Source organism: Amia ocellicauda, chromosome 3, assembly GCF_036373705.1.
Source record: "Amia ocellicauda isolate fAmiCal2 chromosome 3, fAmiCal2.hap1, whole genome shotgun sequence".
Classification (NCBI taxonomy): Eukaryota; Metazoa; Chordata; class Actinopteri; order Amiiformes; family Amiidae; genus Amia; species Amia ocellicauda.
The window spans coordinates 19,824,830-19,847,596 of NC_089852.1; the positions used below are offsets into that span (position 1 = coordinate 19,824,830).

The 22,767-nt window shown below is 41.7% G+C and overlaps 1 protein-coding gene across 2 annotated transcripts in view; it reads left to right on the top strand.

Moving 5' to 3' along the window:
- LOC136739814 (rho GTPase-activating protein 23) overlaps nt 1–22,767 on the top strand; it is a 107,030-nt gene that overhangs the window by 20,050 nt on the left and 64,213 nt on the right. Inside the window, exon 1 of one of the 2 annotated variants that reach the window (XM_066698390.1) lies at nt 10,507–10,990. The exons of the other annotated variant lie outside the window; for it this stretch is intronic. Coding sequence (XP_066554487.1) covers nt 10,937–10,990 — 54 coding nt within the window. The 5' untranslated portion in view covers nt 10,507–10,936. Of the gene's footprint in view, nt 1–10,506; nt 10,991–22,767 lie in introns of those variants that run through there. 2 annotated transcript variants of the gene reach the window in all.

Consider the following 22,767-nt stretch of genomic DNA (forward strand, 5'->3'; position numbering starts at 1 on the left):
CCTTTGTCTCCTTGCTTGTGAAAGAGGGTGACAAGGAGGGTTATTGTGTTCAATTTGTCTCTGATGTGTCTAATTCTGAGACACTTTGTAAAATGTTTTGCAAAGATCTTGTCAATTTCTTCCCCAGCTTCTATTTTCCCATTTTTCATCTTCTTTGTGGCATAAGCTACTTCTTCTGGAATCACATTTGGTATTCCCATTCTTCTTCATGTCCCCTGCTCTTATCAGTACTATACAGGTTTGTGTGAAATTCTTCCACTATCTTGATAATTGCATCCAAACTGTGCCTGTGGAATTCTGTGGCTATTAACCAGGTATACATTACAATTCTTCTACACTGTCAGAAACTCATTATGGCTTTGTAATACATAAAGCAATGGGACACCCCATGCCTGTGACAGTGATACAAAGGTGGGTGCGTTTATGAATATTAGCACACAACGTTCCCTTCATTTGTTAAGGAGTCCATAAGCACAAAAGAATACTATATAAATACCAGGCTAGCTCACAGAACCTAATCCCCTGACCTGTGACTCAATTGACCTAAACTTGTCTGTTTTGCGCGCTGCTCTGATATTTGGATTGTAGATGTCCTCTTTATAGTCTAAGTGTGACTATGGATTATTTTATATTGTGTTGTGACCCTGACTCCTTGTGTTCAGTTGCTTTGAATGTTGAATCAGTTGCTAAAGGTTGCTCTTGCAAATTCATAGCCTTGTCAGCAGCATTGTCCTGCTATCCATTCTTTGTCAGGATCGTAATTATAAATGAGGCTTCTTATAGAGCATTGCATATGTCGGATGCTCAACAGCCAGGAGTTCAGGTATCCTACACAATATTGCCATGGCAACAGCATTAAAGTACCATGGCAACGCAGTATTCCTGCGCCGGGCAGTTTAGTTGCTCAAGAGACCAAAGGTCACCAGCTGGTGCATTCTGGGAAAAGCGAAGAATGCTGCTGGGTAAGTGTCTCGGCAGGAGAGTGTATCTGTGTCTGAACACCTCCACCATGGAGAATACTCCACACTTACACCACCAGTCCATTACTTATTAATCAAAAGCTGTGTCAACATGGCTTTTCTGTTGTTGATTCTCATTTTCCTAAAATGATTAAGGATTATTGATACCAAGTAGCAATTCATTGAAGGTGTTAGTGTTACAACCCTGTTTTTGGGCCATACCACTACCGTTAAAGGTGTTGAGGTTAGTGCGTGTGGAGTAGTTGGGGCTACAATGTTATCAATGCTACCACGCCGGGAATTTCCAGGAAGAAAAGGGAGGGCATCACATTTTTTAGGGGGGGGTGGGGGGGTGCGGCAGGAAGCTGCACTCTCGAGTGGAGACAGCTTCCTCTTTTCTCAGGACACAGGGAGTGGTATAAAGGAAGAAGAGAGGAATGAATGAAGAGAAGGAGAAGGGGAAAAATGAGTATGCCTGGAAACGACATGATTTTTAAAATATTAAATCTAATAATAACCTGCCAGAGTATTTCTCGGAAAGCAAAGGGAGCCACCCACCACCTGCTGTCGACCGCCCCCCCCCCCATCTCCACCCCGAGCATCTCCCTTAGATGGAGATACAGCAGAGTTTGGTATCAGGGAATGTGCTCCCACCTTCCAGACAGGGAGAGACAGGATCTGAAGGAATCTGCACCACTGACTTCCCCAGTGTGAGGGGCTTTGGTTCCCACAGGCAGCTATCCCATCACATTCATGTCTGTGCAAAAAAAAAACTCAAGCCGTGCTCCCCTTAATGCATTTGCCTTGCTGCCGTTCTGAGTTCTACGATTTCTATGCGTTAATGCACAGATTCAGTGCAACCAATGCAGAAAGGGAAAAACAAGCTGAGATAACAGTGCAGATACAAACTCCACTGTGGCCTGAGCTCCTTTTGTTTATAACCTGGGAACTAATACACGTTCTATGACAAAAGCCACTGGCATCCCCACATGACAAGCTGGTTGCAGAAGGCCAGCCTCCATGACTCCGAAAGCTCACTGGCTCAGGGTGGCTTGTGCTGAATTTGTTTCAGTTTGATTATTGAGTATTCCAGATTTTTTAAAATTACTTAGCCATGACTGACCAAATGCATTAGGGAGAGAATGGTATAATTAGCCCCAATGACTTTTTGAATAGAGAAGGGTGTGCTTTACTGCAGCTTTATAATAACTCAGCAGCTTTCCTGAACAGCAGTCTCACCTGTTTCTTGGCTGTTTACCTGAAAGTGTGAGGGGCTTCTCCACAGGCAGTGTGGTTTACTGCAAAAAACTGCCTGTTGGCACAAACTATCTGTCATACTACACCACATAGGAAAGCAAATGTATAGTGCAGGTCAGTCAGTGTGACATCTCCTTCACAAAAAGGCTAAAACCTTTGTCAACCAACTATGGGTTACAGCAAAGAGACAGACAGCTTATCTCAGGCGTTAAAACTGTTAGAGAAGATGAAAGAGATTGGGTAACAGCTGCATTCCTTAGCTCATTTGTACTAGGGCCCCTAGGGTGTATGTTTATTGTATTTTGTGCTGATTGTATTTACTGTACTTTATAATGGTGAAAATTGTAAAGAAATAAATACTGTGACAGTGCTGTGCAGGGCAGGTAAAGGCTGCTCTGAATGACACTACATCCCCCAGAAGTCTCAGGGCATGACTAACTCTGGGGGAACCACATGATGGGCAGGACTCCTCCCATTAGCCAGCTCCTGCATAATCCTTTGTTGTTGGGGAGAGAGGGAACTTGTAAAGAACTATTCTTTGGATCACGGATTTGAACTTGTTGCTGAGTGTTTGTCTTTGTTTAATTAGTTATGTGTAGGTTAGGGATCTGTTCTATGTGTAGTTTAGGCTCAACAAGGAGGGTTTTGTTCTTACTGCAAATATACCTGCACTTCCTTCACCCTACTCTGAGTTGCTGTGTCCACAAGAGACCCCACCTATAGAGCCCAGGTGCCGTGTCCATCCCATTTGGTGCCACAATACATATATGTAAATAAAAGAGCCTGCCAGTGAGGAAGGGGGAGTATAACAGCATTGTATTGTATCATAAGAGCCTGAGAGCATGCACAGGGGAGTAAAGACAGAAGGTTTTACATTGTAATACAGAGTTTGAAAGCAGATATCAGTTTAACTAGGAAGATTCAGTAGCAAACCCAGAAAAAGCAGAATCTGTACTCTTTAATAAAACAGATGAGAGCCAGTGTGGAGGGGAAGTAGGAACACTACAGTGGATTATATTGAAGAGCAAGAAAGAGGGAATAATAAACAAACCCGAGAGAGTGAGCTTCAGTGCAGGCTATGATGTCAGAAGTATGATGATATAAATGGATTGGCTATGCTTACAACTTAACAAATTAACGGTAGCTAGTGTTTTTATGAACCCTATAAACGTTTCAGCAGTGCTCTCATTAACGCAATGTACATTGAGTATGTAACGTTGTGTGCGGAGCCCAGGGGCAGTACAGAAAGAGAGGGAGGTTCAGTCACATTTAATTTACAGTGATTTATTTTATATTTTATTTTTTAATATTTTTGTTTTCAGTGACTCATCCTGCGTTCTGTTATGTAATCAGTGGATCTAGCCGCCCGGATTGCTTGTACTCCACGGGGTGGTTACTCGTCACTCCATATTAACATCAGACTCTATTGACGAGGAAAGGATGCTTCCGGGGTAACGTGGACCGAGCTACATTTTGCTGGTAGCTTTACAAAATTCACTTGTTGATGAGCAATTAAACCTGTACCGTTGGAAAGTATAAAATGCATAAATTGTTTGCTTGCCACTATTTTCAGAGCCCATTCCACTTCCCCATCTTATATGTGGTCATCTTCTAGGTATTTTCTCATCTCTTGGTATCTATTCAATAGCTTCCTTTGATCTGTTCTTCTTGCCATGTGTCCAGCCCATTGCCATTTTAAAATGTCCATTTTACAATTATGTCACATTTCAGTTTGTTCTCGGATCCATTCATTTATTTTTCTATCTCTTCTTGTAATTCCAAGCATACATCTTTCCATGTATATAAATGTAATGGGGGCATTAACAATTAATACTAAAGCAAAGAATAAAGACTTCAGATACATGCAAGTTATTACAAAGTGATGTAATTTACACCTAAAACCTTGTGTTTTTCTCTAAAATTGGATATGGGCAATTTTTGGAAGGTCAACTGGACTGCTGCATAACATCTCAAACATGGGGTTTGGAGCTCATAGCATTTCCTGTGCTTGGGTAAGATGTGGCCCTCCGTTTTTATGAAGGTGGAAACCGTTGAGTTTTATTTTATACAAGACACATGGTTATCTATATTTTTTTAATGTATCAGCAGTGGGTTGTTTAGGTTTTTTATTTAGTCAGAGGTTTCATTTTAACTGCATGTTTTTTTACAGCTTTTCTCTCTAATTAAAAGTAATGATTTCCAAAACACAAAACGGCAAATTGAAAAAAACATAAATAAATAATCTTATATATTTTTAAAAGCTTTCTATTTATTTCATGTGACAAAAAACAACAAAACTGACCACAGACATAAGCCTCCAGGGACTGATTTAGACCAATTTGGGCTTATTGACTCCTTCTGCAGTTTGTGTTCAGCTATTTGTAAATCCATCCATCCATGTAAATCTCTCTCTCTCTCTCTCTCTCTCTCTCTCTCTCTCTCTCTCTCCCTCTCCTATGTGGATGTGGATCTCTTTCTCTGCAGTTTTTGTTGAGACAGGGTTGCTCCTTGTCTGGTGTTGTAATACAGTAATTCATTTTTCAAAATAAATAATTCAGCCTGCATTTTGTTCAGCAATTTGACTAGGCTGGGATGGGAGTTGGTGAAGGGGGAGGGGGTAAGTAAAATATGTAGTATAAAATGATAATGGGGTGTTATTTATTCATGAGGCTGCTCAAGCAGGTATCTCTGGAGACAAACATGTGTTGTGAGTCCATTTAAGATACCGTATCCTGTTAAAATGAAATAACTTCCAAGCCAGTTATCTGCCCTTATGTGCTCCCTTCACTGTAGATCTTATTCTGAAAGCTGCTGTACCGAATCCCACATGTATCTTCAACAGCAATGTTTGGGCTCTGTCTGAGGATCCAGGACACATTGGCAATTGTTGACCTATGATACATTAGCATTCATATTACCCTTGTCTTTTCTGATGTCTGTATTAAATCAAGAGTTGGTTTTTTGTGATATTTATACTTTATTAGGGCTAAACCATGACAGTGCCATATCTTTAATATAACATGGCCCCTTTAAGAACTGGTATAGGCAAACACAAAGCTTTCAGATGAGAGGAAACCATTGAGCCAGTCCTGATGGTTTGATTTCTAAGCAGTCCCAGACAGCCATCCAACATTTCTTGAAGTAACCTACAGTATATGGCCAGGCAGCTTGTTTCAGACGCTCTCACAACACTCTGTGATCAATCTTAAATTAACCATATTTTCATGTCTTCTTGTAGCCTCTGATCCTTGATTCACTGTTGAGCTGGAGGAGTCGTTGCGTTTGTCTTTCTATCCCTTTCAGTATTGGGAATACTTTAAAATTTCAAATCAAATTCAATTCAATGTGTTATGGTACATGCTGCCACTCATGTTTGTTATACATTGTATATGTTTGTATTATTTATATGAATTATGCTCCGATTGCTCTTGCTTTGATTTTGAGCTGCATTTATCAGGCTGCATGTTGTCTGCAGACTCATCTGAAATCCTCCCTCAACAAAGGAGTATGAAACAGAATTTGAGTAACTGTCCAATCTCAACAATAACTTGTTCCCCTAGGCTCTTGTTAACGAGGCTCCTGTCTCAATAGGATTCCTTCCTGGCTGACTTCCAGGATGTTGTGTGTGAGTCACTATTTTTGTTGGTTGCACAGAGATGATTTGCTAGTGGACTATTACACCAAAAACAGCTTATTTTATATGGAACTAAAAGCTGTTTTATATCCAAGAAGTGGAAAATCATGTGGCTCTGAAAATATAACACTATATATCACCAGTGTGTTTAACTGCGTCATTATGCCTGTCACTTCTTACATTCTAACGAGGTTTTAATCTTATACATTGTACATCTAATGGCAGTAACTTTCAGGAAATCATCTTGCATTCATGCATCAGACGTGTTGTTGAGAATACCTACTGTCGGACGTCACTGGCAGCTGCCAGTAAAGTGCCTTTCCTACTTGCAATACCACCAAAGCAGTAGCTTTGTCCAGTTCCCGTACAGTACTTCCGAGCATGTAGTATAAATTCAGCCTTCTGCTTGACTATCTGGATCAAGATGCGCAAGGCCAAGTTCGTAGATACAGATGTGTTTGTATTTGCTCCAGTTTGTTGTACCTGGTGTTGTGTTATATTGGATCAAAAACTGCACCATTTTGGCTCTGTACGCCACCACAATGGATTTGAAAGGAAACAACCAATACTCAAAAGTATTTGGACAAACTAACATAATCATGAATTAAATTGTGAGTTCAATACTTGGTTGCAAATCCTTTGCAATCAATGATTGCCTGAAGTCTGGAACCCATAGACATCACCAGATGCTGGGTTTCTTCCCTGCTGATGCTCTGCCAGGCCTGTACTGCAGCTGTCTTTAGTTCCTGCTTGTTTTTGGGGCATTTTGCCTTTTGGTGGCGTACAGAGCCAAAATTATGAAAATTGGGCCACTGTCCAAATATTTATGGACCTAACTGTGTGTGTGTATACACTCACCTAAAGGATTATTAGGAACACCATACTAATACTGTGTTTGACCCCCTTTCGCCTTCAGAACTGCCTTAATTCTACGTGGCATTGATTCAACAAGGTGCTGAAAGCATTCTTTAGAAATGTTGACCCATATTGATAGGATAGCATCTTGCAGTTGATGGAGATTTGTGGGATGCACATCCAGGGCACGAAGCTCCCGTTCCACCACATCCCAAAGATGCTCTATTGGGTTGAGATCTGGTGACTGTGGGGGCCAGTTTAGTACAGTGAACTCATTGTCATGTTCAAGAAACCAATTTGAAATGATTCGACCTTTGTGACATGGTGCATTATCCTGCTGGAAGTAGCCATCAGAGGATGGGTACATGGTGGTCATAAAGGGATGGACATGGTCAGAAACAATGCTCAGGTAGGCCGTGGCATTTAAACGATGCCCAATTGGCACTAAGGGGCCTAAAGTGTGCCAAGAAAACATCCCCCCCACCATTACACCACCACCACCAGCCTGCACAGTGGTAACAAGGCATGATGGATCCATGTTCTCATTCTGTTTACGCCAAATTCTGACTCTACCATCTGAATGTCTCAACAGAAATCGAGACTCATCAGACCAGGCAACATTTTTCCAGTCTTCAACTGTCCAATTTTGGTGAGCTTGTGCAAATTGTAGCCTCTTTTTCCTATTTGTAGTGGAGATGAGTGGTACCCGGTGGGGTCTTCTGCTGTTGTAGCCCATCCACCTCAAGGTTGTACGTGTTGTGGCTTCACAAATGCTTTGGTGCATACCTCGGTTGTAACGAGTGGTTATTTCAGTCAAAGTTGCTCTTCTATCAGCTTGAATCAGTCGGCCCATTCTCCTCTGACCTCTAGCATCAACAAGGCATTTTCGCCCACAGGACTGCCGCATACTGGATGTTTTTCCCTTTTCACACCATTCTTTGTAAACCCTAGAAATGGTTGTGCGTGAAAATCCCAGTAACTGAGCAGATTGTGAAATACTCAGACCGGCCCGTCTGGCACCAACAACCATGCCACGCTCAAAATTGCTTAAATCACCTTTCTTTCCCATTCAGACATTCAGTTTGGAGTTCAGGAGATTGTGTTGACCAGGACCACACCCCTAAATGCATTGAAGCAACTGCCATGTGATTGGTTGGTTAGATAATTGCATTAATGAGAAATTGAACAGGTGTTCCTAATAATCCTTTAGGTGAGTGTATATATATATATATATATATATATATATATATATATATATATATATATATATATATATATATATATATATATATATACACCGATCAGCAGAAACATTACAACCACTAGTGACAGGTGAAGTGAATAACACTGATAATCTCTTTATCATGGCACCTGTCAGTGGGTGGGATATATTAGGCAGCAAGTGAACATTTTGTCCTCAAAATTGATGTGTTAGAAGCAGGAAAAATGGGCAAGCGTAAGGATCTGAGCGACTTTGACAGGGGCCAAATTGTGATGGCTAGACGACTGGGTCAGAGCATGTCCAAAACTGCAGCTCTTGTGGGGTGTTCCCGGTCTGCAGTGGTCAGTACCTATCAAAAGTGGTCCAAGGAAGGAAAAGCGGTGAACCGGCAACAGGGTCATGGGCAGCCAAGGCTCACTGATGTACGTGGGGAGCAAAGGCTGGCCCATGTGGTCCGATCCAACAGATGAGCTACTGTAGCTCAAATTGCTGAAAAAGTGAATGATGGTTCTGATAGAAAGGTGTCAGAACACACAGTGCATCGCAGTTTGTTGCGTATGGGGCTGCGTAGCCACAGACCAGTCAGGGTGCCCATGCTGACCCCTGTCCACTGCTGAAAGTATCTACAATGGGCACATGAGCATCAGAACTAGACAATGTAGCAATGGACGAAGGTGGCCTGGTCTGATGAATCACGAGTTCAAGGTGTTAACTTGGCCTCCAAAAAGATGTGCTGGACAAACAAGTCCGATCCATGGAGGCCCCACCTCGCAACTTACAGGACTTAAAGGATCTGCTGCCAACGTCTTGGTGCCAGATACCACAGCACACCTTCAGAGGTCTAGTGGAGTCCATACCATGACAGGTCAGGGCTGTTTTGGTGGCAAAAGGGGGACCTACACAATATTAGGCAGGTGGTCATAATGTTATGGCTGATCGGTGTATATATATATGAATATCATTCTAAATGTGGCGTGGATGCCGAGAGATGTTACTGGAGCGTGGCTGGGGGAGTGGCTTGGCTTGGCTTGGCTCTCCCCATGGCTCAGTCTTTTGTGTGGGCAGTTCGAGTCTGTATCTCATGACTTCAATCTGTCACCCACACTGCTTTGAAGTGGCTCTCTCCAACATTTCTGTCTAATAGCAGCCACATGGACAAGGCTTTGAGCTACCAGGGCCTGCCTGCCAGTCCCTGCCTTGCTTCGATGAGTTCTTGCTTGGCAGATGTTTCGTATGCCCTCCCATGTTGATCTGTCGATCATAACTCTGATTCTGTAGTGGATTTCTTTTGTTCTCTAAAAAGTTTGGAAAATTAAAAGCTCTACTCTTCCTACATTTCCTTAGATACTCCACTTGGTTGTTTGCATATTGTTTTTTTTTTTTACTTTAGAGAAAGATGCAATTGACCTACACTAAAAGTTCAAAAAAGTCTTCATCCAACTTCACAATGTGTTGTCACATTTTTTTTATTTTGACCAAGTGGATTATATAATGTATATTTTGACATACCAGTAATATAAAAATACACCTTGAGAAAAACAATCTTAAAGATTGACTGTTAATCAATATGCAAAGACTAACTAAGTTAGTCAAATCCTTAGTGTTTTTAAGCATTTTAGTTATAAATGTAAAATGTATAAATAATCAATTTACACAAACTTGTTATACACAATTATTTATTGGGAAAAACTATATGCTTTAGGACTGTGTATGGTATACAAATTGTCTGTGATCTATTTAACACAGTGGATTTAATTTTTATTTACTTGACCCCTTGAAAATACTTGTATTTTTGGTATCTGTTATCTTTTCAATCTATACTTAAATAGTATGGACTATATTGATGGAAAACACTAACACTAACAGAAATAAGATAAAAATCATAAATACCAACTCCTAATAATATCATTTTATGAGAACAGATAAAACCAAAATGCCAGTTACATTACATATCTAATATGAGTGCATATTTACTTCAGCCCATATAAGCCAGTAAAGTGAAATAAGCTTAAAGAATAGTTGCTTCACAGACAGCTGGCATCTTTTGAACACATCTATCAGTAGTGTCTGCGGTTAGTAAAGACGAGTGAAAAGAAACCCTTGCCAAACTCTCATTCAGCACACGGTTTTAAATCCCCTGGACCTTATTCTATTTAAACGCCCCAGTTCGAGTAAAATAACCTCTCGGATGATTCATCTGAAATAAGTGCATTATGCCAAACTACACACAGTTGTCGGATGGGGTGCCGGGTCCAGTCCGACGGCTGTGGCGAAGCGGAGGAAAGACGCCCGACAACTTCCTCTGACCCCGAGTCCCGCCGCAGCCTCAACTCTCACCCAGACGGGCTGCGCTTTCTTAACTTATATTATCGGGAACCTTGTCTTGTCCTAATGAACTCCCTTCCCGAAAAACTTCCCCCTCTTTTTTCCATGACTGTGTTTAGCCCTGTATTGTTGTGAGAGACAAGCGGGACTTCCCATGCCGTGTCCCCTCTCCCCCTGCCATGATATCCCTATCTATAGGCCACCTCAGCCCGCCTCCCCCCCGCTGTTTTCCTCCGATAGGCTGTTCCGCTGGGGCTAGACCACGGTGTCCCCTCCCTCATGCCCCGGCGTCTGCTGCTGCGGGATTGCCGGACAGGCGCGCATTAGCCTGGGAAAGGGGGGCGGTTGGTGGCGAGCGGACAGGCTGTGACGAGCTCTCACACAGCGGCCAGATTGACGCCGAGCGCCCGCCCTAGCGAGCCTCAGTCAGAGCAGCGGGCCGGCCGGGACGGGGATTTACACACAGGCGCTCCGGCGGCGCAGGAGGGGGGTGCAATCAACAGCCAAGCAACGGAAAAAGGGGCGATCGTGAAGGAAACCAAGAAGACGCAGACTGGATTATCATGATGCGTGTGAATCGTTGAAATCTACTCTTGTTCGTGTGACTTTTCTTTTCCTCGTCGCAACTCCTCTGCTCAGTCACGTACCCCCCGTTTTGTTTCGCCGCACGACCCCAGCTGTCCGATGAATGGAGTTGCCTTCTGCCTGGTCGGAATTCCTCCCTGCGCGGACTCTGAAGTAAGTCTCATCCCTCCCTTGTGCATTGGGGGTTAATTGCTGTTTGATGGGATGCTGCGTCCTGTCGTGGAACTTGAACTCCGCGATTCCCCCCCCCGTTTAACTGCAGTTCTTGTTTGGCCTTGTCCCTGCTTGCCTTTTTCTTTGAAATGTGGTCAGAGTGCATTGATGTCCTAAGAGGATTAAGGCGCACACCCCCACACACATCTTTACTCTGTCCGGCGTGCTTGTTTATTTCTGTGCGGATCTACCGAAACGAGGGACGTCGTTTACCGGACCCGAGTGCGCTCGTCTGCACTGCGGGGAGATGGGCAGTGTGTGTCGGTAAAGCCCGGCTGGACTCTGCGCTGGAGAGCTGTCAAGTCTGAGGCCGTTTGCACATGCCACCTCTCATCTGCCTTTCATTTCATCTCTCTGTTTTCATCCCTCCTGCTTTCTGTCCTTGTTTGCGCTCGCTGTTTGAGGACTGATCTCCCCTCTCTGTACTGGACGTGTTATCGTAGTTTGCGGACAACAAAGTTGACACAACTCTCGTTTCTTTTTTATCACACGTTTTACTTTGATGTTTTTTGGCTTTTCCCCCCTCACGTCTCATGTCATGTTGTACAGGTTTAATTTATATTCCATCCTTCCGTTGTTTTTCCTGTTCGTTGCTCCGAAAATGGCTTGATATACCATCTGCTCCAGCACTGTGACGCGCACAACCTGTATCTACACACAGACTCCCTGTCTGTGCAACAAATGCCGATGGCAATGCAAACGTATATACACACGTAGCCTGTAAATGCTTACTATTTAAGAATGCAAACGTATTTATTTGCAGATGCCTTTTCCAGGGGTGACTTACAGTTTACACAAACATTACAAAAGTGCAGCAATACTAATCAATATAAACTTCTCTATAAAATACCCGTATGTGCTATAATATCTTATTCAAAAGTTTTTGATAAAAGCCTTTGGCTAGACTGTATTCTGTATCTAAAACATCCCAGTTTTTATGTTTTAATTGACTAAATAGGAATGCTTTCCTGCCTTAAGGGAAAGGACCTGGATACTTCAGTTTAAACAATCGTATTGACCTCTGGCCTTTCTAAATACAGTAGTGTTGCTTCTTGAATAAACTGACAGTGGGCCATATTAAAAATCCTCTGCCTCCACAATAAGTTTACACCAATGAACTTGCAGTGTCATGCAGTAAATGTATATTGTTTCTTTCAGGATGGCAGTTTAAAGCCTCCTAAGGACATCTTCATACATTTGTAATATTATAAGTTTCTAAAAACACACACACATTTAATACATATACTAAATATACTAATAAAAATGGTCTGGAAAGGTTACTTTGAAGCTCATCGTAATTTGAGGTGTAGAATCAAAATATTATTGTACAGTGCTCTGAAGCCTATCCATGAAGTGTTATGAAAATGGTATTTGGTTTTAGTATACATTTAGAAGCTGTTCTTATCTAAGGGGAAGTGACCTGTTTTCTAGTAGTGTTATAGACCAATCCTTACGGTGTTTTTAAGTCACCCACTAAAGACATACTGTATGCTTGACTTCTGACCCATTGGCCTGAATGTCACATTAGAATATGCTCAGGTCTTTTTTCTCCTCAATTCTTGCCTTTATGGATGATTATTTTGTATGTTTTGTGTATGAGAACATTTTCTAGCAAAAAAACAAAAACATAAAGGCCTATATTTTGCTTATTCAGGATTAAACGTTTCTGGGTCTTTTGCTAAAGCTGTGGAAAATAAGCGTTTCTGTTGAACGTGCTTTTTATGTTTGTTTCATTGAAGTCACTTGAGTTGGAGTCTGGTATCGGAAAATAGACCTATAACATCTCTTTCAGACAGTCACGCCTAAAGATGCATGCAAGTTCGTCGAATGCCATGATAAGAAATTAGATCAATTTAAACTTTTAACACAAATCACATGAATGAGACTGCCACTGCATAGACCTAATTTTCTTGTTAAAGCCAGTTGAACTCTCTGAACCTTAATTTATCAGGCATTCTGTTCTGATCGTGTGGTATGTGGAAATGCATCATTCATTGCCTGAAAATAGATCATGTTTCAACTGAAAAAAACTTTCAATATACTGTACTGTGTTTTTGACAGGTTAATGATGTAAATATACAGCTGTCATTTTCACAGTATGGGCCTACATTGGAGTGTTCTAAGCAAGGTCCCATTGCAGCTGTCAAAAGCACCCCCCGCCTTTTTTGCATCTTGTTGGCAGATGTTAGAATAAAAATAAAATTAGTACAGAAGGCAGGGAATATGCTGCATCAATGTTTTTAGCAGTGGAATTGTGCTATTGATTCACAAAGAAAAGCGTGTAAAACTGAATGGTGTGGAAAGCAAAGGGTTTTATATAGATGCGAACAGATTTTTCTGAATGAGGCTGCTGCTCTCTGCTTGTGTACAATACATTTATTTCTTCTTGCGTGTTGCTTGCATAATGCTTTTCATCCAGATTGCAGGACTGTGTTGGAAATGGAAGCGGAAATTGGGTCTGATGTTGTGTCAGCTGCTGTCTTGGTACCTTATATAATGTTTATTTCGTGCCAGCGTGCCAGTTGTGCAGCAGCTCCAGGGGTTTGCTTGCACGTGCGGAACATTCTCACAAGTGTGCAGCGTTATTGATTGCGCCACAACTGCGCATGCTCTTATCAGTATGACTTTGGTTTGTCAAGTGCATAAAAGCCCGATCAAAGAGGCTTTGGAGTCCTGTGTGCTTTGTACCTTACAAATAGAGAAGAAAAACAGTGTTTGCTTTGTCTAGTCAGGAGGAGACGCATTATCTTAAAAAAAAAAAAAAAAAAATGTCACTTCCCTGTCCGCCAGCATGAGTTGCAATACATCCAGGGGGAAAATGGTACAGCAGTAATGTGCATTATATCAATAAGAGTTGGGTAAAATAATGGATGCAGAAATATCAAGCAGATGATGTGTGTGTACTATATATAGATAGATAGATATTGATTAACTCATCTCTGTTGATGTTTTGCAGTGAAACAGAAGCAGTAGATCACAGATTTGGCCAGACCTAATGGAAGAAGTTTGTTGAAACACTGTTTGTCATAGAGATCCCAGGGCAGACAAGGTGTCATTAACACGTCAGTGCAGTCTGACACCTTCACATTCCACTCACTACATGAGCACTGATTGTCCCCCGCCACACAGACCTTGAGCTCACAGTTGCTCACATTGTACACTTCAATTATTAACTGTGTGGTGCTGTTATATATAGAGTGTAGCATTTCCTTCCCCTGTTGTTTTCATTGATTGTCATTGTATTTTCTTGTTCTGAAAGCACAAAAAGTAACATTGACAGAAAAAAAATAACACTAACAGATTGATCACAGAAAGCTAACATTTTAAACAAAAAAGTAAGTTGATTACAAACTGGAAAGAGGCCTTTACCTACTTTCTTAACTACCTTAGTCTTACATCTTACTCGCTTGTTTGTGAGTTTTTCCCCATACTCCTTTTGCATTCATTTTTCTTTCTCTAATGCAGCTGTATTAATGACAATGTTGTCTAACAGCATTGCCAGGGACTGCACTCAGCCCCACATCTTGGTAGCATCTCCCAAAATTGCTGCTGAAGATCACGGTGGACTCTGAGGGGTGGGGGCGGTGCTTTAATGCAACTTGGCAAAAGCTAGAGCAGCACATGGTGTTATTCAGATGAAGGGGTTTTGTGCTGTACATTAGGGAGGTTTGTGAGCCTGAAATAACCAGGAATTTTTATTAGTATGAATGCCTAATTTAAAAAGAAGCTTCAGAAATGCCTTTCAAACCAGTTCAGTGATGTTCTATTCTATGAGATCATATTCGTCTTTGATCAGTGATGAGGGTTTTCACTGCTTAAGTCTTTTCTGAGGTTCAAATCTGCATTGAATTACTATTTTGTTTTGATAAATTTGTTATGTCCAGTGTCACCCGTTACTGTTACTCTCTGTTGTTTCCCTTCAGAGGGCTGTATTGGCATCCTAGCTTCTCAAAAGACAATTGAAACCACTTCATTCACATCTTTAGATTATCTGTAACCCATACTTCTCAGCATCTAATTTGAAAAGTCAGCTATTTCAGAGAAGGCATCTCAAAAGGTGGTGGAGTGGAGAGGAAAGAAAAATGCTGTCTCACCCAGACTCCACCCAGCACCGTTATAGACTATGTTGCAGACCCGTGTTCTATGAACTATCGCTACCATCAGCATGTAGAACTGAGTGCATTTTAAAACCTTTTAGTTGTTTAGGAAAATTAACAATTTCTGAATATCTCCAGCTTTGAATAATTAAAATTAAACATTTTGGAATTTGATTCATGTTTCCTATGATCATGTAAAGAGGATGAGAAAGAGTTGAGTTTCAGTGAAATCATACTCCCCCTTTCCCCTTTTTAGCTCAGAGTTAATTGAATTGACCTTAAGTCTCTGGTGGGCTTCTTGTGCTGAGTGTGTGTGTGTGTGTGTGCGCCTGTCTGAGAGGGACAGACAGACAGTAAGATTGAGTGAGTGGGTGAGTATGTTTGTGTGCCTGAGAGAGATGGAGAGAGTGCGGGTGAGTAAGTGTGTGTGTTTTTGAGTGAGAATGGGACTGCTCGTTTAGAGTGGGAGGTACAGGGCACTCAGGGTCCTGCTTTGAAATGCAGATACAACAATGAGCTTCTGTTACTCAGCTGGGCGGGCGGGGGTATTGGAGGTCACAGGTCAGCACTGACTCTTGTACCCCATTCAGAGGTAAAGAGCCAGAAAATAATCCTGTTAGATATGAGAGCAATGTGGAGTGGCCGGGCTGGCCTGCACTTCATTAGAGGGACAGGGTACAGAGTGTGAGCTAAGGGCCTACAGCAGACTCACCTTGCTCCTCTCAAGTGACAGTCTCTTGATTCACTCTATTCATGTTCCCTTGGCCTCCTTTCTGAAGACTAACAGTGCAACACCGCAGGGTACCTTCTCTGTTTTACTATTTCTTCTAACATAATACAGGTAAATTAAAATGCAGCAAGGTAAATAACATTAAAATAAAAAAGTTATGCCTTTTTATATACAAAATAGTAATAGTAATAATACTAATTGTTTTAAGCCCAGACGCCCAGTGGAATTTTGAGTAGGAGTGCAAACATTCCTTATTCAAAGTGATCTCACTCACAGTGGGACTGAAATAGTAGCAGTTGTTGATTTAATGCCCCCCCTCCCTCAAACCTCAAACCTCAAAAAGTGTGAAGAAATGGAATGGAGGAAACGTGACTGAAACTTAAGTAAGGCATTACCAATATTATGGACCTCTTCAGATTGCTATGTTTTTTAAATAAATGTTTCAATATAAAATAAAATAACTATTATTATTATTATTATTATTATTATTATTATTATTATTATTATACTGTTATAATAATAATATTTGTATGATGCATTTGAGCCAAGGCCACTTAACAAGCTGTAAAACTTTAAAACCTATCAAATGTAATAGTAAGGTTAGGTAAGGTAAGGTAAGGTAAGGTGAAAGCATACTCTTATCTACAGAGAAACAAAATACAGCAAATGCTGCAGCAATATAGCTAGGCACAGTACATTTGCATTTGCATAGTGAGTTTGTAGAACCAATATTTAAACAAAGGTCCTTGTGGTCTGACTCCTGTAGTGAGCAGTGTGAAGTGCTGCTTTACTAGTGATAACAGTGTATAGGCTGCAAAGCGGAGAGATCAATTGTTGAGTCTGACAAAGTGAGTTTTTTCTAGCGTTTCACTTTTTCCTATTACTTCTCTTCTTTGATAGCTAACTCTGGGTGTCTTCTGTAAGCATTGCAGATTAGAGTTCTGTGCAATCGATGGAGCCACAGCAAAATACAGTCCTCGGGTATATTTCTTTTGGAAGCAGCAGACTTGGATGTGGCCAGATAAACAAACAAACAAACAAATATAGACCTCACAATCCTTGTAAGAAGTTATGGGGGTGCATGGAACGAAAGCAGCCTTTGAATTGCACTTGGAAGTGTGAGTGAGGGAGAGTGTGTGTGTGTGTGTGTGTGAGCGCAGTGCCCTGTCGGATGTCTGTGAAGATTCCCAGGCCTTCATGAACAGCGGGGTTCCAGTGGAGGAATCTGTGTGCATGAAGCCAAAAGAGAGACCGTAAGAGAGAGAGAGAGACAGAGAGGGTGGGCATCAGGTGCCGGCAACAATCCCAACTCTCAATGAGGTTTGTGTTCCTCCCCGGCTTGGTGCCCTGGGTTACTGCCCATCTGGATTCTCAGCTGCTGCCCTCTCGCCCCGGGACTGCTCGCCTGTAACCCTGCACCCTCTCGTCTCTGTTTCCTCCCGCTAATTACCGCCTGCCCCCTCCCAAGCCCCCTCCGACTCTCCCCTCTCCCTTGCACAGCTGACATTCCTGTCTGAGCGATACACAATGTACTCCTCTTGGAATTCTGTGTGCTGTTTCCAACCTGGTCCAGCTCGAGACAGACCTGGTCTTTGAAGTCGCCGCTAAATCAGAAACATACTGGCTGTAATAATGGGTGAATAAGATGGATGTCATTACTTACTAGCAAGAACTTTGGAGCAAGTGTCCCTTGTCAAAAAATACAGCATAAGCCTGTGTGTTCCTGTGTGTTTGCCACCTATGTGTGTTGTGGACAATTCCAGTTTGTCAAAAGAATTGGAATTGGAATTTGGAATGGGTCTGAAATAGGGAATTGGAAATGGACTTGACTCCAACCCTGGATAATTTGGTCAAAGACTATGCCTAGAGAAGGTGGTTTTCTTGAGGTTGTAGCAGGCTGGGAAAAGTTTTTATTTCAGATTTTTTTTTTAAATGGGAACAAGTGGAATTGACCCCAACCCAGTCTATGAGGAATCTGAAAGGTTCCTTATTGTTCAGTGTAATGGAAATGTGTAATTTTAATTCCCTGAGTTGGTAATTCTGTGTGGATGTTCCTAGTTTTTTTCTATTGAGCAAAAGTCTATCTTGCTTTGTGTTCCTCGTGCTTGATGAATCTGCCTTCTCTTATGAACCTGCCTCAGGGCTCATGTATTTCCTCTCTCCGTATTGATATTTTGTGCCTTTAAAAGGAAGCCGCAACGAGTTATGTTGGGGTTATCACATGCCTGGGCTTGAAATGTACTCTTTAGTCAGGCCTATGTTTCTATTTTGCCACAGTCTACTTTCTGTGTCTTTTGAGTGCATTTTTCTGTATTATTATTGTTGTTGTTGTTGTTGTTGTTGTTATTAATCTGCTTTAAACTGTATACATGCTATGATCCAATTATATGGGGAAAAACATTAAGTTATTATTGTAAAGTAATTTGTTTGCTGGTTTTATGTGGTTGAAACGAGGACATTGCAAGAATGTTGCCCGTGGCTCTTTACTCAATAAAGACCTATTTTCCTGCATTATCATATTTAAAAAAATAAAGTCCCTGTTCGCAGCCAGGCAATGAAATGTGTCAGCATTATATTTAAAAATATGTATATTAAGAGTTTTGTAATGCTAACTTATGCCCTCCAAAAATATACCTTGAGCTGGAGCTAGCTTAAAGACGATTTTTTTTTTTTTTAATGCATTTAATTATGTAATAGTGACAGGTCATATTGAAAATATTACAATGCTACTGAAAGTTAGTAGAATGAAAAACCACAATCTGCTAGATATAACAAGAATTAAGTATATCAAATGAAAATCCTGCGGGAGAACCCTGGTACAAATGACAACAGTTTCATCACAATACAATAAAGGAATTATTCCCTTAAGGAGCTACAGAAGCTTTCAAATAATGACCAACAATTGTCTCATCCCATCAACTCATCTGATATGTTCCATCTCTTTTAACTTTTCCTGTTTTCTTGTCTTTGTCTCTTGTCTTTGTGATCATTTTGAATTAATTACTATTTAAACTATTCATTTTATATATATATATATATATATATATCTTTTTTTTTTTTACATGATTTGTCATTCTATAAGATCCAATTAAACCCTGTGAGTTAAAGAGACAGCACTGTCTTGGGAAATTTGAGTCTGTTTTAGTGAACTGTACTCATTGACCTGAATCCGGGCCTCTTCCTTCGCATGGAACTTTAAAGGCTCAGTGTTATTTTGCAAAAGCTTAATGCAGTGTGAGGTAACTGTTTGAAACTGTTTACAAACAGGCTTTCCAAAAAACAAGTTTAGGATCCCATCAGCATTTAAAGATTTTTAAAAACCAACACTGCTTAATAAACAAAACAATTGACAAGAACAACAGCAAAAACAGTAAATGCTGTATCTGTAATTCTGTGAGGAGACTGTTGAGTGGTACATGTTTGTGGGCCTCCCTGTAATGCAGAATGAGCTCTATAGCTGTGATGGAACTACTGTACAATCATGGCTATACTATTGCCAGTTTCAGCCAGGAGTTCCCAGGGAGCTGCCCAAGTGCTACCAGGACAAGGCTGGTAGTAGGCAGCTGGGTAGTCCCCTGTTCTTCACATATCAGTGACTCCTTGTGGTTTCTCTGGCCTCTGCAGGGTATTCAGCTTGATTTTTGGATTCCAAGTTGGCTGAAGCAGTGGAAAAATAGCCATAGGAGCAGGTGAGGATAAGGATGTGGGTATGCAATAAGAGTAGAATATGAAACTAAACTTTGGATGTTAGTTGTGCTGTGCTGTCGAACTGAGAAACTCTGGTTTGAAATCTTTGTTTTGATTGGGCCTTCCGAGGCACTCGCCCACTGAAAGTCACGGCTCCCATGGCACAGTGCTGTGTGTGTCGGGCATGCCTGTGTGGCAGGTGAGGACCAGAGTCTACTGTCATCATTTCTGATTTGCTATGCAGAGAGAGGCTGCAGGTCCTTATGACATAATTTCCACCTGATGTGTTGTGACACATTTCTGAATGGAGTTATAGGTTATTAAGAAGGAACAAAACCCCCCCCCCCCCCCCCCCACACATAAAACCTCAGCTGTTCCCTTTGGCACTGGCTAATGAATCTTAAAACTGCATTCCTTTTAATATCAGATTGTTTGCAGCTGAAGATGTGCTGTCTGTATGAAATCAGAGTTTTTTCTAACTGTGAGCTTGTCCTGGCAAGAAACCACAACAGCTCTGGTGTGGTGCCAAGCTGATTTCCAGATAAGCAACCTTGATAAGGAGCTTGGGACTCAGATAAGCGACCTGCAGGGACAAGCATACTGTTGCTCTGTTTGCCTGTGGGGAATGGGGCTTCCCAGCATGTCTGAGGCCTAACCCTGACGAAAAGCCCACTCCTTACCGGACAGCATAACCTAAATATTCCTCTGCTGCGACTGTTATCAGGAAAGGCCTGGCTATGTTGTTTTGCCTCTTTTGTTTTTACATTCATCCCCTGCTGAGATGCAATCTCTGTGAAGCGAGGGACAACGTGGAAGTGCCCGGTAAAGGTGGTGGATGGCCGCCATGTTCTCACACCAACTTCCCGAGACACGTCTGGAATGGCCTGGCCTTACCCAAGTGACCCTCAGCAGGAAAAGGCACAGATTGTGTTGTGAGTGTGGCGGCTGCAGGTCAGGGCGACCTGCTGTGCCGTAAGCCTGAGACCCTCCCACTGAGTGTTGTTGTACCGTCTCGTGGGGAAGTGCGCAGGAGCCGAGGCCACGGTCTGCACATTATCTGATCTTGAGCACACTTAAAAATTTGCCACAGATGCCAGTTCGGGTTCTGGCAATATCATGCATTATGTTTGGGTGGGGGAGTAGTATATTTTGCTCTTGCACCCACATACAGGAAGCCAGTTTAGGAGCATGGACAGCAGTCTCCTCGGTGCTTTTCTGTAGCTGGGTGGCAAACTAAAGCATTCAGTTTGTAACACCAATGCCCGCCTCACACAAGATCCTCACGTAGTTTGCTATTGTTTATGGTAGATGTCTTTTCTACTTTAATTTCCTTCATCATGTCTGATTGGATTATTTTTCCATTTGTCTTTGCTAACCCCAAAGCAACTTAGTCATCTATAGTCTTGTTCCTGCCTTCCTCATACACCCTGTGACAGTCCATAGGGGAAACACAAATAGAAACTGCTGATCAATGTGTTTTGAAACTTAAAAAAATAAATATGCGGTTTTAAGTATTCAGCTTGCCAGCAGTGAACTCATTTAGAATGTGTAAAGCAAGCTCAGGCAGACTTTTTTTTTAATGCTGAAATGGCCTTGGGGGAACTGTGATGGAAAACCAGATCTTGGCATCTTGGGTAGGTGTGTACCACTACATTCAGATTTAAAATCAGGGAGAAGGATGACTCGCATGTATCGACTGAACTGTTGGAGGTTTAGCTGGATCCTTTATGTGGTGCATTTGGGCCCACATGCTTAGGCTAATCTGTATGCAAATGCTGGGATCTTCTGTGAATGCCTCTTTAACCAAAGTGTCTGACTAGAGTAGGGTGTACTGTGCCACACTGGGAGGCCAATAGATCCAATCTGCCTGAGATTCCAGGGCCGAGTTTCTTTCCTGTGGCTTATCATACTGCCTCCTGCGCACTGAGCTGCAGCTCGGAGTAGGGAACTCCATATCATCCACTCTTTCCTGTCACCTCCCTTCTTACTTTAGGGAAAATCTTATTAAGTCACTGCTTTCAAAAACAGAACCAAAAAAAAGTGGAAGATTAAAGCTGGTAGGATTATAGCTTATGTGGTTCAAACTTCCCTTAATATATCTGACCTCTATTTGGCAGTGTGTGGTCCGCGTCATTCTCAGCCATTGTTTGCATTTTGACTGCTGTGTAAACCAAGCATTGCCACACAATCGGCTTCTGAAAGAGTCTCTGCTGAGCTGGTTCCAATTAATAATAACCGAAGAAAAGAAAGAAAGAATGGAAATAAAATAGTATAGGTGTATTTGAATTTCACCCTGTATTGTTAGGAAGCCTTGATCTCACTATGCAACACTGTCAATTGGCCGGGGTTATTTTAAAATCATATCCTGCCCTAAAGTTTCCTGAATTGTAGGGCCAGGCTGCAGCCCATTACATAGAAGAGCATGTAGCTCATAGAACCTGGAATAGTTTTATCTGCAATGCATTGTCTCAATGTCCTTCAGTGCAATCTGGATAGGAAGCTCCTAAGCACTGCATGATCCACCACAGTTCCTCTCTATAAACTCTGAGGCATGGAGCAGCACTGACACACTTCCTCCACTTCACTCCCTCAGTCTATTCCCATGTGTATCTAGAGCTACAAACAACCCCATAAACACCAACAACAGCTATGGTGATTAAGACACATGCATCACAGCATAGGAAATCTGTAAAGGAAGACATGGAGTGATAGAGTCATCATTCCAGAGCATATGTGTATACATTTTGTTTATTTATTTATTTATTTTTATTTTCTCCAGTTGAACTGTTATGTTTTTATGCAGTCACATACTGGTTTGCAAATCACAATAATGTTTTAACTTATTCTTCTTATTATTAGCATGTTCTTTTTAAATGACTCCTTTTTAATGGCACTTTGTGGTGGGCACGGCTAAGATAATGTGTTTGTCTACCAGGCAGTTGGAGAGTGGTGTCTCTAGGGGGAGGGAGTGACACTGCATTGATGACTCACATTTAAAAACATTTTAGCTGGGCTCGGTACAGACTCATTTACCTTTGAGATGCTGTGATTTCCTTAAGGGAGCCTTTAAAAAGCACAGCAAAACAAAAGCCAAGTGTCCAGAAGCCATCCTGTGACCTTTAACTGTAAGCATTTTCTGGATCCTGGCAGTCAGTTGACATGCAGTAATGGTTGTGCCAGGCTTGTTCGGCCTTTTAAGGAAG